Here is a 13,293-nt window from a genome sequence, read left to right as displayed (position 1 = left end):
CTTTACTGAGTAGCAATTACTGCAAGTGTAGCCACAGCAGGCTTGGCAGAAACAATGGTGAGTCCAGATTCTTAGTCTGGGTAAGTTCGGGGCAGGCACTGCTCACGTGGGAAAGGACTCCGGTGAGACCGGGGCTGGGGAGATGTCAGATAAAAGTATTGGCCTAGCCTTGGCTTACCAACATGTGTGATTTACACTTATTAAACCAAGCCCAGCTGAGGACATTAAAACATAATTCCAGCTGTTAATGGCCATCAAAGCCATTATGGTAAAAACTAAAACCAGTCAGACAAATGATTAGGTTTTCAAATTGAAGAACAAACAGAAAAATCAATTCACAAACTTGCTAATTATCCTTTATAAATGGAAATGACTGAACTGAACTAAATTTCAGCCACTATATACATGAAATAAACACACTGTAAAATACATAAAACCAGGTCTGTTTTTTTAAACTGACTCATGGATTAATTACGATCACTCGCATCTTTGTTCTGTCATAAGGAGACGCCCGCATTCCCCAGGAGTCAGGCGACTAAAATAAAGCCTCGTGGATTGTGGGAATAACCGTGTCAAAGGGCAGAAAGAAGACACTGGTATCGAGAAGGGTTCTTTAAAAAAAATGAAGTATTGTGACTTTCCAAAACTTATAACTGATTTCTAATAATCAGTAAGGGTTGACATGGTGTTATAAAGGAGTGCTGGGAGGTCTGTTTTGAAGAAAAGGCAGGAAGAATCATTCCCACATAACCGACCAAGATGTTGATAAAGTTCTTAGAAGCATCTTGTTTCACGTGAGCTAAACATGTTCTGTCTGGTGCCCTGCGTGTCTCTGTGCTGTTCACCAACCCAGACGCAGTAACCAGAGGATGAGTGAGGACACACATCAGTGAGGTCTGATTGTCCCCTCTGATAGCAAACAGAATGAAATCACCTGCATCTTGCTGGGACAGGAAGGGGTGCGTTTGTACTCTGAAATTCCTGGGGAAAATCAAAGAGTTCCCACTCTTTGGTCAAGACACTCAGTCCAGCCTGTCCTTCTTGACAAGTTTTAATAGTGAAAATTCACATATTTGTTTTGAGATCTTTCAAAGCACAGCAAACATTTTATAAAAAAAAAAGTCTTACTCAAAAATCCAGCATTCTTTCCGTGTATTGATCACAGTCTGAACTGTTCACGGTCTAAAGCATCAGACAAGTTGCTAAATCTTAAAATTTTTAATTTGCAACATCAAGTGTTTCTATTTCCATGAATTTTGGACCTTGTGTCCATAAATCTGACATTTAAGTTTATCTTCCCTCTGGGATACCACTCATTTACCAGGTATTTGCTGAGAAGCTGGACTCTGCTCAGTGGAGCCTTGGGCTGGGGAAGATCGAAATGTAATGAAAAACATTCTTTGTCCTTGAAGAGCTTACATGTGGTCTGGGAAATAAAGTTATTCACAAGTGAAATAGCTGAATAATAAAACGAGGAAGCTGACTAACTGCCACAATAAGTAGGGCTGACAATATCACAGCAGTTTAGAGAAACAACAAGTCATGGTTATTTTATGGAGACAAAGAGACGGAGCCACTACTTTGATATTTTCCAATCGTGAGACACTTCAGGAATCATGAGAGAGAGGTGTTCCCTCCACCCAAACGGGAGAAGTCCGCAAAATATCCTGTAAGTCCATTACAGACACTAAAGAGATTCTTGGCAGCACAGATAGTGTAGATCACCCCCAAGGCTCCTGGCAAGGAGTATCTAAATGTCCAGAACCTGTTCTGCACATAATGGGAAATGATGGGTTTGTCCATGGCTGCAAATGGAACTGTGGCCTCCACCCCACGTCCTAATGTCTAAAAAGGTTATTTTAATTTATAACTGTCTTGTTACATTATCTAAGGAATCTATCATTAAATGCACTCTTTCTTAATGTAGAACTCTGGTCCTGCTTTTTAATTCTATTTGATAGATTATCCTGACATTCTCTAACCTAATATTCTCAAGGCTGATGTGGGCACCCTTCAAAATTAGATTCTTTATAAAAAAATAATACACTGCTCCCACGATCGCATTAGGGAAGCCCTGATGAGGAAGAGAACATGGTTTATCTTCACAGACCTACGAGCACAACTAGGTCAGGACCGGTTTTCAACCCTGAGTCCACCTTTTCTTAATTGCTTTTGGCTTACAAGTCAATTCTGGAAAATCCCTCCTGAGGGTTTGCAGCAGAGCCCGGGGGAAAGGGCGCCTGCACAGTGCTTTGAACCCAGTGGGACTGAAGGCACCCTCGTCCCAAGGACTAATTTGCAAACACCACCACGCTTGACCCCCACCCCCCTTGGCTGGAACACACGTCTACTGAGTGGAATTCCTAAACCTTGCCCTTGACAATACACTTTCTTTCCAATTTTTAATGAATATGTAATGTTGCTCATCCAAGAAACTTTTAGAAGTGGGTAAAATGCCCATAGTCTGGCCAGGCCCAAAGAGTTATCCTTCCCCATATGCAAATATATACCAAACAGCTTACATTTAGTTCTAATCTTATTTAGTAGATGGTATATTTCCCCTGTTCCTATACAGTCTACCTGCTGCTTTTTGATGGTTGTATAATGGCTCATCCTGTCAATGTACCACACTTTACCAAATTGCTCTCCTATAAACACGTAGGATATTTCCAGCCTTTAAAATCATTATTATAGATAAAAGCATTACGAATGTCTTTGTTTATGTAGCTTTTGGCTTCTCTTTAACAGGGGTTTCTGTGCTAAAGTACGGGAATGTCTTTATGACTCTTACTACATATTTTCATACTGTCTTGAGAATGAATTCTCTCTCATGCCCCCCATATTCACACAGCATGACAGAAGTTAAAAAGAATCCGCACTGAGTCATAATCTACTAATTGCACTGCTTCCCTCACTTCCTCTCTAACGCCCCAGTGGCGAAGCTGCCTTTGTGTTTGGAAACCCCTGTATCTCCAGAGAACCTGCTGGTCAAAGGGAAAACCCTGGCAACCACTTCCTAATCGTCCTGGTTCTCTGACTGTGATCATCGGGAAGCTCCGCCCCATCCATCCAGGTTATTTGCTGAAAACTCAGCTTATTTACTTGAGTGCAAGTAAATATTGAAGTGACTGAGTCCCACAGAGCCATGAAGTGATAACACGTTGCCTTAAATTTGAAGGGTACCCTTGGCAGAGCTAGTAAATCACGGACTGAACCGGCTCCATCCGTTATTTGAGGACATAAGGCGACTTCCATCCCCAGGCATTAATTTCTTGGCTGCTGTCATGGACTTCAGTGCCCATGATGAATGTTTTTACAATGAATACCAAACTAACCCAAACTGATTAGAGACTTTTATAAGTTATTAATGGGGTGTCACTTCAGTCTGGTTCTCCCCATGTCTATGACATTTCATTAAATAATCTTCTCTTGCTGGAAAGATCAATCTTTCTCCCCTCGTCGGACTTGTCAACGTGGATGAAACGCTCCCTGCCCCCTTTGTTTTCAGAACTGGGTGAGCAGTAATGCCCTTGGGGGCTGTGACCTGGGGGAGGCAGCTCATCCATTTCTGCTCAGTTCGCTGTGGCTGCTGGTAAGGACTGGAGAACAGCGACCAGCTGGAGGTCCCGGGGCTGGGGACTCTGGTTTACAGGAGGGAGAAGGAGACAGGAGGTCCCACAGGCTTGTGGGATTCCCGCCTGCCCCCGCCTCCGCTTTACTGAGATGTAACTGACATGTATCACTGGGTAAATTTAAGGTGTACAGCACATTGATTGATACACTTCTCTACTGCAAAACGATTACCTCCTTCCACTCACTTAATTAGCATTTCATAAGTCAGACAGAAAGACAAATATTGTATGATCTCATTTATATGTGGAATCTAAAAAATCCGAACTCATGGCAACCGAGAGTGGAACGGTGGTCACCAGGGAGCAGAGGGTGGGGTGGGGGGAAGGGCGGGGAGATTATGGTCCAAGGAAACTAGCTTCCAGTTAGAGGATGAGTATGTTCTGGGCATTGACTGCCCAGGCTTCTTATTTATTTTATTTTATTTTATTTTGTAGGACATATTTTATTTATTTATTTTTTAACATCTTTATTGGAGTATAATTGCTTTACAATGGTGTGTTAGTTTCTGCTTTATAACAAAGTGAATCAGCGATACATATACATATAAATATATCTCCATATCTCCTCCCTCTTGCATCTCCCTCCCATCCTCCCTATCCCACCCCTCTAGGCGGTCACAAAGCACCGAGCCGATCTCCCTGTGCTATGCGGCTGCTTCCCACTAGCTATCTATTTAGAGTGAAGTCAGAAAGAGAAAAACAAATACCGTATGCTAACACATATATATGGAATTTTTAAAAAAATGGTTCTGAAGAACCTAGGGGCAGGACAGGAATAAAGACGCAGACGTAGAGAATGGACTTGAGGACACGGGGAGGGGGAAGGGTAAGCTGGGACGAAGAGAGAGAGTGGGATGGACTTATATACACATATACTGCCCAGGCTTCTTATAAGGAACTATTCTCTCTGTTCCTCCAGGGATAATCCTGCGGTGGCATCAGCGCAGGGGAACTGTCACCTGATAACGGTCTTTTCTAAAGAGACACGTTTGAAAACCGACGTGGAGCCAAAGGCTTAGAGGCATAGGAGTTGATGGTGCATCTGGCGAACGGCTTCCCTCCCCGCTACGAGTCGGAGAAGAGTCGCGGAAGAGACAGCCCGTGGCCCCCCACCCAGACCCTCCGTTATAGCTGGCATCGCCCCGCTCTATCAAACGCAGCCCCACTCAACTTCCTACACATACCAGACTCTCATCTGATGAAATTCATATTTTGTTCTCATTCTCTACATTTTGGTTAAGCCACGTAATAACCCTAACAGCAAGAACAACAATAAATGCCATCCCTCAGCGAGCACTTTCTTCATACCAGGTTCCATTCCACGTACTTTAAACAGATTAACTTAATCCATATGGTGACCCCTACAAGATATGCACTGTTATCTCCATTTTACAGATGAGGAAACTGAGGTCTTGAGAAGTTAAGTATTTTAATCCAGACCATGCCTTTAGCACGTGCCAGCAGCAAGATCCGAATATGACCCTCCGGCTCCAATGTTTTTATTATTAATGAAATAATAACTAATAATTAATGTTTTGGTTTTGAAAACCGAAACAAATTAAATAAAACTTCCTTCTCCTTTTAAGGCTTAAGATGGGGGCCTTCAGATTCTGAGACGGATGAGGTGGTTGTGATGCTAGCTCAAGGCTTCTAGGTTCAAATCTGGGTTGGTTCCTGGACTCCTGGTGTAGTGGAAGGTGTCCTGGCTACACCTGCCCATCCTTTGAGCTCAGTGTTGCAGGGTGAGCGCCACCCACTGGGCCCTTCTACCTGCACTTGGCTGTCACTCTGAGAGCTGAGGTCTTCCCCACGGCTGCCAAGCCCTCTGCAGGCACCCACACCTGAGAGGGGCAAGAGGCAAGTGCACTCCAATCCTCGCGTCTATTCTCTCTGCCATTTATTCCATTTGACGAAGTGTTTTCAAGAACAACTTCTTCATTTAGTATCTTATGCTGAATTATTGACATTTCAGTAGCATGAATTTTTACAACGGTAATGAGCTATTTTTAAAAATTCGTTTTCAAATTAAAAAAATAAAATCAGATAATGAATCTAGGTTAAAAATACTAGACAGAATAAACATATACCTGTCATAAGCCTTCATGCATCGAAATGCATAGCAACTGAATATAAAGCAAAAATACACAGAAAAGCAATTAAAATTTAATTAAAACACAAATATATTGGTAACCTTTATTCTGCCTATTTCAGAATTAGACAGCTGTGTTAGATCAAAAATGAGGATCTACAAAAAAGAACTGAATAATACAATTTTATAGTTTTTAAATGGAAAAATACATCGTGTATATATATCCGTAGAATGTTTGTTTACAAGAATTAATTATATACTTGGCTAAAGAAACTGTATAGGGTATGCTCTATGATTAAAATAAAGCTAGGAATAAGTAGTTTTTTAAACAGATTGAAATTATAATTAATAAAATACCTTGGATCAAAAAAGAAATCAGGGGCTTCCTGGTGGCGCAGTGGTGGAGAGTCCGCTTGCCAACGCAGGGGACACGGGTTCGTGCCCCAGTGTGGGAGGATCCCACATGCCGCGGAACGGCTAGGCCCGTGATCCATGGCTGCTGAGCCTGTGCATCTGGAGCCTGTGCTCCACAACGGGAGAGGCCACAGCGGTGAGGGCCCGCGTACCACAAAAAACAAACAAACAAAACAAAAAAAAGAAATCAAATCTGAAATTACAAATGGTTTGGAAGGAAGTGAAAATGAAAATACTTCATCAAAAATTTAAGGATCATAATAAAGGTTGTATTTAGAGGAAAAAAAATAAAAATAAAATTTTGTTTTCTTTAAAGTGGGAACTCGAATGCTATGAAGTGACCCAGTGGGAGTGCAAAAACCTTCCGCCTGGATTTTCCTGAACCTTCCACTGACCCACAGAAGCATACCGTGATGCCATCTGGGAGGAAGAAGCATGAGTTGGTGCCAGTGAACAGGTGAAGTAAGACCCTCGCTTTCTTTTTTTTTTTTTCTGCTGGTGACACGTTAGAAAGAAAAATAACCTCCTTTGATAAAATGATGTTGTTAAGTAGGTGGGAAAAGAGCACTGACACAAAAGGGCTCCTAAGAAGTTCACTTTTAAAGCTTACTTTCCTTAGAGCGGACTCAGGCCTTTAGAGTCACAGCTGTTACATCCCAGGCCTAAGAAGTGTAATCATCACTAAGGTACAGCCCGGCCCAAGACTCTGCAAAGCTGTCTCCACCAGGTAACTCGGAGAACACAGGTGTAAAGATTTCCATGAGGAAAGGCGGCTGGAACTCGGGGAGGAAAGCCCGATGGACGTGTGGGGCTGGAGAGAATCAACAGGACAGCAGGTGACGTAGTTCACTCCTGGGAGGAGGCCCGGACTTCAGTGTCCTGGCTGAGCAGGGAGAGACCTGGGAGGGCTTTGTTCCAGCGGAATCATTTTATCCAGACTGGAGGGTCCAAGAGGCTTGGGCAGCTACCGACCTCCTGCAGCTCCCGCTGTGGACAGGACACTAAGTCCGGGCGGAGTGGACAGAGACAGGGCGGGGAACATTTCTGAGGGCGACCGCGCAACACGAAGCAATCATGGTTGCCAAGAGCTGTTGACTGTGGTGACAGAGGCACCTTCCATCAGAAGCGGAAGTCGGTGAGGAAAGAACCATGCCTCCCTTCTGCAGCTCCAGGATCTGGCAGAGGGTCCAGGACACGGGGAGTGTTCAGTAAACAGATGAGCGTCCAAACTGTGCATACACAAAAGGACTGGCCTGCCAGGTCCTTCACGTTTAGCTGGCTGACAGCCCACATCTGTCACCCCCCGAGAGTTCTGGGGCTATGGGCAAATGCTTAGGAGTCCAGTCCCCACTGCCCTGAGACCTTGTCAGGAGAGCTGATATCTGAACCGTTCGTGAAAAAAAGCAACTTTGTTAAACAAAGACTCCTTGCCTCTCCTGGATAAATTATTCTATCCATGATTTTGCCTGGAAAAGTATCCTAGGGTCTAACAAGCCATGTCATCGTGAAGTCAAGGTGAATCCCAACTTTGGTAAACATGCTTCACTTTGTTCTCTGGTCTCCAGGGAGACACAGAGCAGTAGCTCACTGTCATCCGTACCATAGCCTCCCGCCCTGGGCGATGATGGGTAAGTCAGCTTCCTCTTCTGAGTGGGGATGCAGAGCCCTGAGCACTCCTTAGTTTTCTTCCATTGGGCTGCCACATCCCCAACCCCATCCGCTCCCCAAGGACAGCGCCAGCCCTGTCTGCCACCAGGTTCCCTCACCAACCCCTCTGCTCGCTCTTCACTTTGCAATTCTGAAGACTTTCCGACTGGCTTATTGTTCATTTGTCCCCATCCTGGGAGCAGGCCAAGCAAAGAGAGGCCCAGTCTCTTTGTTTCTGATCCACCAAGTGGACCTGCACAGACTCCAGCCTCAAATTCTTAATGTTGTCTAATGCTGTGCAGTCGCGATTGCAGAAGTTCCCACGTCACGTGGTTCTTAAAGAAAACATTGCTATGCGACAAATTCACCAAGTTCCCTGTGCTGGTGTGTTAGCCCGCAAGGTGCCCTGAAGAGGCCTGAACTCAAACGCCGTCAGCTGTAAACACAAGGAAGGCCACTGCAGCTGCCCTCAGTGTTTGTGTGTTTTTACTAAATGTCTCTAGCAGAGATGACATGCAAGGAAATGAAAGGATAATCTGATCATATTCTAGGTCAGCAGAGACAAAACCTCACATAAATAGACAAACACGCACGGGGGCAGGGCTTCATGAAAAGATCAAAGAACTCAGAGACGTTCTCAACTTAGGCAGAGACTCGTCTGCAGAGGACACCTGGAGAATGATACAGTATGGAGAGAAATTTTGATATAGTCTATGTTTTAGTGTAAATCACTACGTATACTGACCGCATAAAGAATGGGAGAAAGGGGAAGCAAGGGGGAGGAATCTGTTCAAAGTTTTACATGTATTTTCTCACTTAATCCCATTTAATCTATCCAAATCCATTTTCCTATCTCTAGGCTTTCAGTAGATGATGTTGAATTCTGGAAACAACCTGGTTATCCGTCTTGAACAACCAAGACCACAGACCAGCACCATTTCAGAAGTGACTTTCCGGCAGAATGGAGGCCTCCCCAAGGTCAAGGTTTTCCCTCCCCTCTAACAGTGCAGAGACCAGTGTTCCTGGCAGTGTTCATGACCTACGATGTGATTGAAGGTCTAACAAAATCTACCCTAAAAGGTAAGAGCCACTAATTGGAGGCCACGTCGAAGCATTGGAGAAAATGCCTTTAAGCCCCTCCTGGTGCCCAGTGTCATCTTCCTGTGGTTTATGGGGTTCCCGACCCAAATGTATCGCTGAGACCCCTCCTCACGAGGAGGTGGCGATGCTGGGAAAGTTCTCTGGTGAACTTTAACCACAGCTGTGTTCTCTGCTCCCGAAGGAGAATTACTCATTGAAATTAGAGTCGATTTCCTTTGGGGAGCAATATCTACTTTTTAAAATAAAATGGCAATGAGATTCGTTAGTGTTTACAAGGCCTGCTTGTGGGTTTTGAATTTTCTTTGGCAAGAGTGCCCACTGGGAGTACTGGTCAACTGGGTGCTGGTCCCAGGGGTCAGGCCTCCCCAGGTAAGGATGGCCAAGAGGGCATTTGCTCCCCTAAAACATTTACTACCTGGCCCCTTATGGGAAAAGTTTGCTGACCCCTGCTCCAAGCTATAGGATAGTTTCTCAGTGATGAGCTGAACTGCCTACTAGACTCAGTACAAGAACAGTATAATAAAAACTGCAAAGTTAAAAAAGTTTAAAAACTCAAAAATTCCATGAGCACATGAGTACTTCTGGTACTAAGCTCAAATACTGGCAATTACTACTTAACCGAACCTTTGCTTCCTTGCACAGAAAGGAAGCCGAACTTCCCTCCCCGTCAGTAACATCCTAAACGTACACGCAGATTCTGGCTACTTGTGTCCACCCGATTACTTTATGTTTAAGTGGTTGAGGACCACAAGAATGTATCAGCTGATTATTAACCCGTCCATTCACGCATTCACTTTTGACCTCAAGAGATATTTCCTCAGCGCCAGGTGTTGAGCTAGGCACTCAGAACACACAGACGAAAAGTGCTCGAGGCTTAGACCAAAGGCCGCCTCACCGCAGAGAGATGTGTGGGCAGGAAACTGTGTGACAGGAGATCGCACGGTGACACGTGGGCTCCGGAGGTGCCACCCGGCCGTGCGGGCAGGGGAGCTTTCTCAGAGAATGTGATGCCTGCTTATGCTGCCGGTTATTCTTTAAGAGATGAATATACTAACTTCTGTAATCACTTAACCCAGCCCCGTCCACTGGGAAGCCTGGCATGAGTGTAAAGTCAGTTTACAGGAGGCAGCGGTGGCTTCAGGCAGGGGAGGGACTGGCCAATGAGTAAGCTGCCCAGAGAATGATGAGCTCAGGGCCCCAGCTGCGCCGCATTCCGGACAGAATCCTAAGGCGTGTGTGTGTGCGTGTGCATGGATGCAATACACACCACCTCCTTTTGCAGCTGTGGGTTGATTTTTCCTTAAATTGCAAGTCCTTTCCAGAAGGCAGGCCTAGGGGGCACGACCTTGTTATAGCATCCGGCCTCCCCCACGGGCCCACGTGAGCCTGCAGGTTTAGTGAGAATCACTGCGCAGGCAGGAAGACAACCCAACAGTGCCCGGGTCCTGATGTTCTTTTCCGGATGACGATAAAACGGCTGGACGATGGCCACTCAGTAAGGTGCCCATTCCCCGTGCCCGCCCCCGCCCCGAGTGGTGCCGTGGGCCCCCAAAGGACCAAGGAGAAAGGGGAGAGCCCGCTATGGAGGTGCAGTGTCACGTTTACGGAATAACTTGACGGATGTGGGAAAGATTTGCTTCCCAGAAACGTTTTCCATCGTTGATTTTCAGAGGGACTTAGCTATCAGATCAGTCACGTGAGTCTTAAACACTTAGGTCTTCTACAGTCTCCTGTGGAATTGTAGTTTTTCCTCGGGTAAGAGTTAGCGCCTTTGAGCAATGATGACTCTTCTCTCCTGGTTCTGACTGCGTTGATGGACTGCTGTCATCCTGCCGAGTCAGCCCGCAGCACCCTGCTGGCCTGCTGTCACTGGCTTAGATCCTCACATGTGCCTTTCGAAACCTCTGCTCACGAAGTGCGCAGCACCAGGAACACCGGGGTAACAGCTAAAGCAGCCTCGTGGCCGATACCCTCCTGTTGCTTCAGATCGGTTTGAGGCAATGGAATTAATACGAAACCAAGAAAAAATAATTGTACTATTGGGGAAAGCAGGACTGTTTTAATTCCTAAGACAGCAGGCAGCCTATCCAATAGAATCTTGCCCCAAGATTTTAAAAAATGATCATTTTCTGCGCTTTTTCTGGGAAAAGAAAGCTTTTAAAATGCAGCTTTGTTAATCAGCTTAAAGACGTAGGAGAAAATGGGGACATGATCAGCCCCCATGCCACCTGACCTTCAAACCGCAGACACTTTCTGCAACCTCCTGAACGGAACTGACAACTATCATCCGGTTTAAGACAAATGTAACGCTGGAGTTGGGACAAACCTGCAAGGTCACCTCATCCAGATTTTTCACTCAGTAGCTGGGCCAGGTGACAGCAGCCTGGCAGCCAGCTTGTGAACACCCAGGGTTAGAACCTTTGTCTTCTAACCGGTTGCTCAGACCCCTTTTCACTACACCATCCTGGCCATTCAGTTTCTTGAAACATCTTAGCTTTGCCAGTTTGAGTGGGAATCCATGAAGATGGTCAGGGTAACGCAGAGAGGGCCACACTAGCTGTGGAGGATTCCGCAGATGCTACTTGCAGGGAGCCCGGCTCTACCATGGCCAGCACATCTACTTTTCTCATAAAACCTGCCAAAGAAAAGAGCCAGAGCTCCAAGAGCAAAGCAGAAGGACCCTTCACGACTCCATGATTCTGATCGCTCCCATCTGCGGCCCTCTGACGAGGTGTATCTCAGATTCACAGTACGTCTATAGTCCATACACACACAGCTCCAGTCAGGGACTGCTTTAAGGATACAGGGTACCAGAACCAAGGCATATGCTCTCCCAATTGCAAGACTGTTCTCAAGCGAAAGAAATGGCCATTTACATCTGCAGATGTTCTGGGGACTTTTTCAAAACTTAAATTCACACAAATACAGATTCTGAGTATAGTGAGATACATTCAGTGTATAAAACGGAAACTTCAACACAGAAAGTTGGTCACTGAAAGCGACGTGCTTACCAGCTGTTGACCCTTGGGGCCCCATCCTGCATACTGAAGTTTTGCGTTGCTGACTTCTGGTGGATCTAGACTTTGAGGATCCCTGAAAGAAAACAAACAAGCAAAGAAAAATGGTGGGAAACAAGCATTTAAGATGCTGTAATATTATCCTCCAGCTGAAACGTACTCCTTTTTCTTCCACTGAATCAATTTCAGGAGCTTGTGTTATTAAATAAAATGTCTCATTTCAGCCTCCATTAGATTTCTTCAGATAAACACATAGATAGATAAAATTATATATTTATATATATTTATATATGCATATAAAATTTACATGAACCTGCAATAGGTCCATCACTGCTTAACTTCAATAGTAAATATTCATCAAGAGAGAACATGCAGAGAGGTCTGTAGATCAGCTTTTAAAATATCCATAACAGTCAAAATTAAAAATGAAAGCGCATAGCTATGCAGTAATAAGTCCCCACAACTCGTATTTCCATCGTTGGCTTTCCTGGCAGATAGGTTTTTTCCCAAGCAGGTCATTCTGACCTTTTAAAACCGGTGGTCTCAGGACAGAGTCCACCCTTTGGTTTGTGTTGATAAGAAGGGAGGGAGGGAGGGACAGAGAGACAGAGAGACACTGAGGTGAGAGGGAGTGAGAGGAAGCATGGGAGAAGGATTTTTTTCTTTCAAACATCACTTACGCTTTTCATTCTTAATTTACTGATATGCAAAACACCATGCTAAAAAAAATCCTGTCTATGTACTTAAATAAAAGTAATAATGAATAAAAGTCATAACGAAAAAGAAAACAACACTTTTATAGATATCACATATTTCAGCATATCTTGTAGCTACCACTGTGCTCCCGTGTAGGAAAGACTGACGTCTGTGTTTCTTTCGGATGCTGCCTCTCCCTGTGTCCTGCTGGAGAGGCCAGGCTCTGTCAGGGGAGCTCCCTACCACCCGGCTATGGTGCTTCTTGTGCAGAAGACACAGCTATGAATGTGCTCATTCAACTACAGAGAGACTAGGGTTGAGTGGTCTTTGGTGAATTTTAGGAGTTGCTTGAACCAAGATGAAGCAAGAAGGGAAGGGAGGTGAAACGGGTAAGGACGTGCTGATTCAGAGCTTAAATCAGTAGAAAATTCTAACGTAAATGTTTAACAATACTATCAGGGCAAGGCAGAATACATTTCAGAGTAAAAAGTGTCAGGGAAGACAAGATAGTCTGCAAAGCCCCAGGGTAGTTTTAGATGGCATGGAGATGGGTCTGGAGAAACCAGGGAAGCCTGAAGGTGGGTGATAAGGTATGGAGTAAGGGGTGACCATGACAAGAGGAGTTGGCTGGGAAGGCTGGTCCCCAGGCAGTTATTAGAGGAAGGGCGTCTAACATTCCAGCTTCCAAATAATTTTA

The 13,293-nt window shown here is 44.9% G+C and overlaps 1 protein-coding gene across 2 annotated transcripts in view; it reads right to left on the bottom strand.

Annotated features, from left to right (window-relative positions):
* DPP6 (dipeptidyl peptidase like 6) overlaps positions 1 to 13,293 on the bottom strand; it is a 778,185-nt gene that overhangs the window by 205,830 nt on the left and 559,062 nt on the right. For both annotated transcript variants that reach the window (XM_065883771.1, XM_065883772.1), the window contains exon 7: positions 11,895 to 11,976. In XM_065883771.1, the coding sequence (XP_065739843.1) occupies positions 11,895 to 11,976 (82 nt within the window). The remainder of the gene's footprint in view (positions 1 to 11,894; positions 11,977 to 13,293) is intronic.

This window comes from Phocoena phocoena, chromosome 9, assembly GCF_963924675.1.
Source record: "Phocoena phocoena chromosome 9, mPhoPho1.1, whole genome shotgun sequence".
NCBI lineage: Eukaryota > Metazoa > Chordata > Mammalia > Artiodactyla > Phocoenidae > Phocoena > Phocoena phocoena.
The sequence above is the reverse complement of the archived record's forward strand: the minus strand, read 5'-3'. Positions and strand labels throughout refer to the sequence as shown.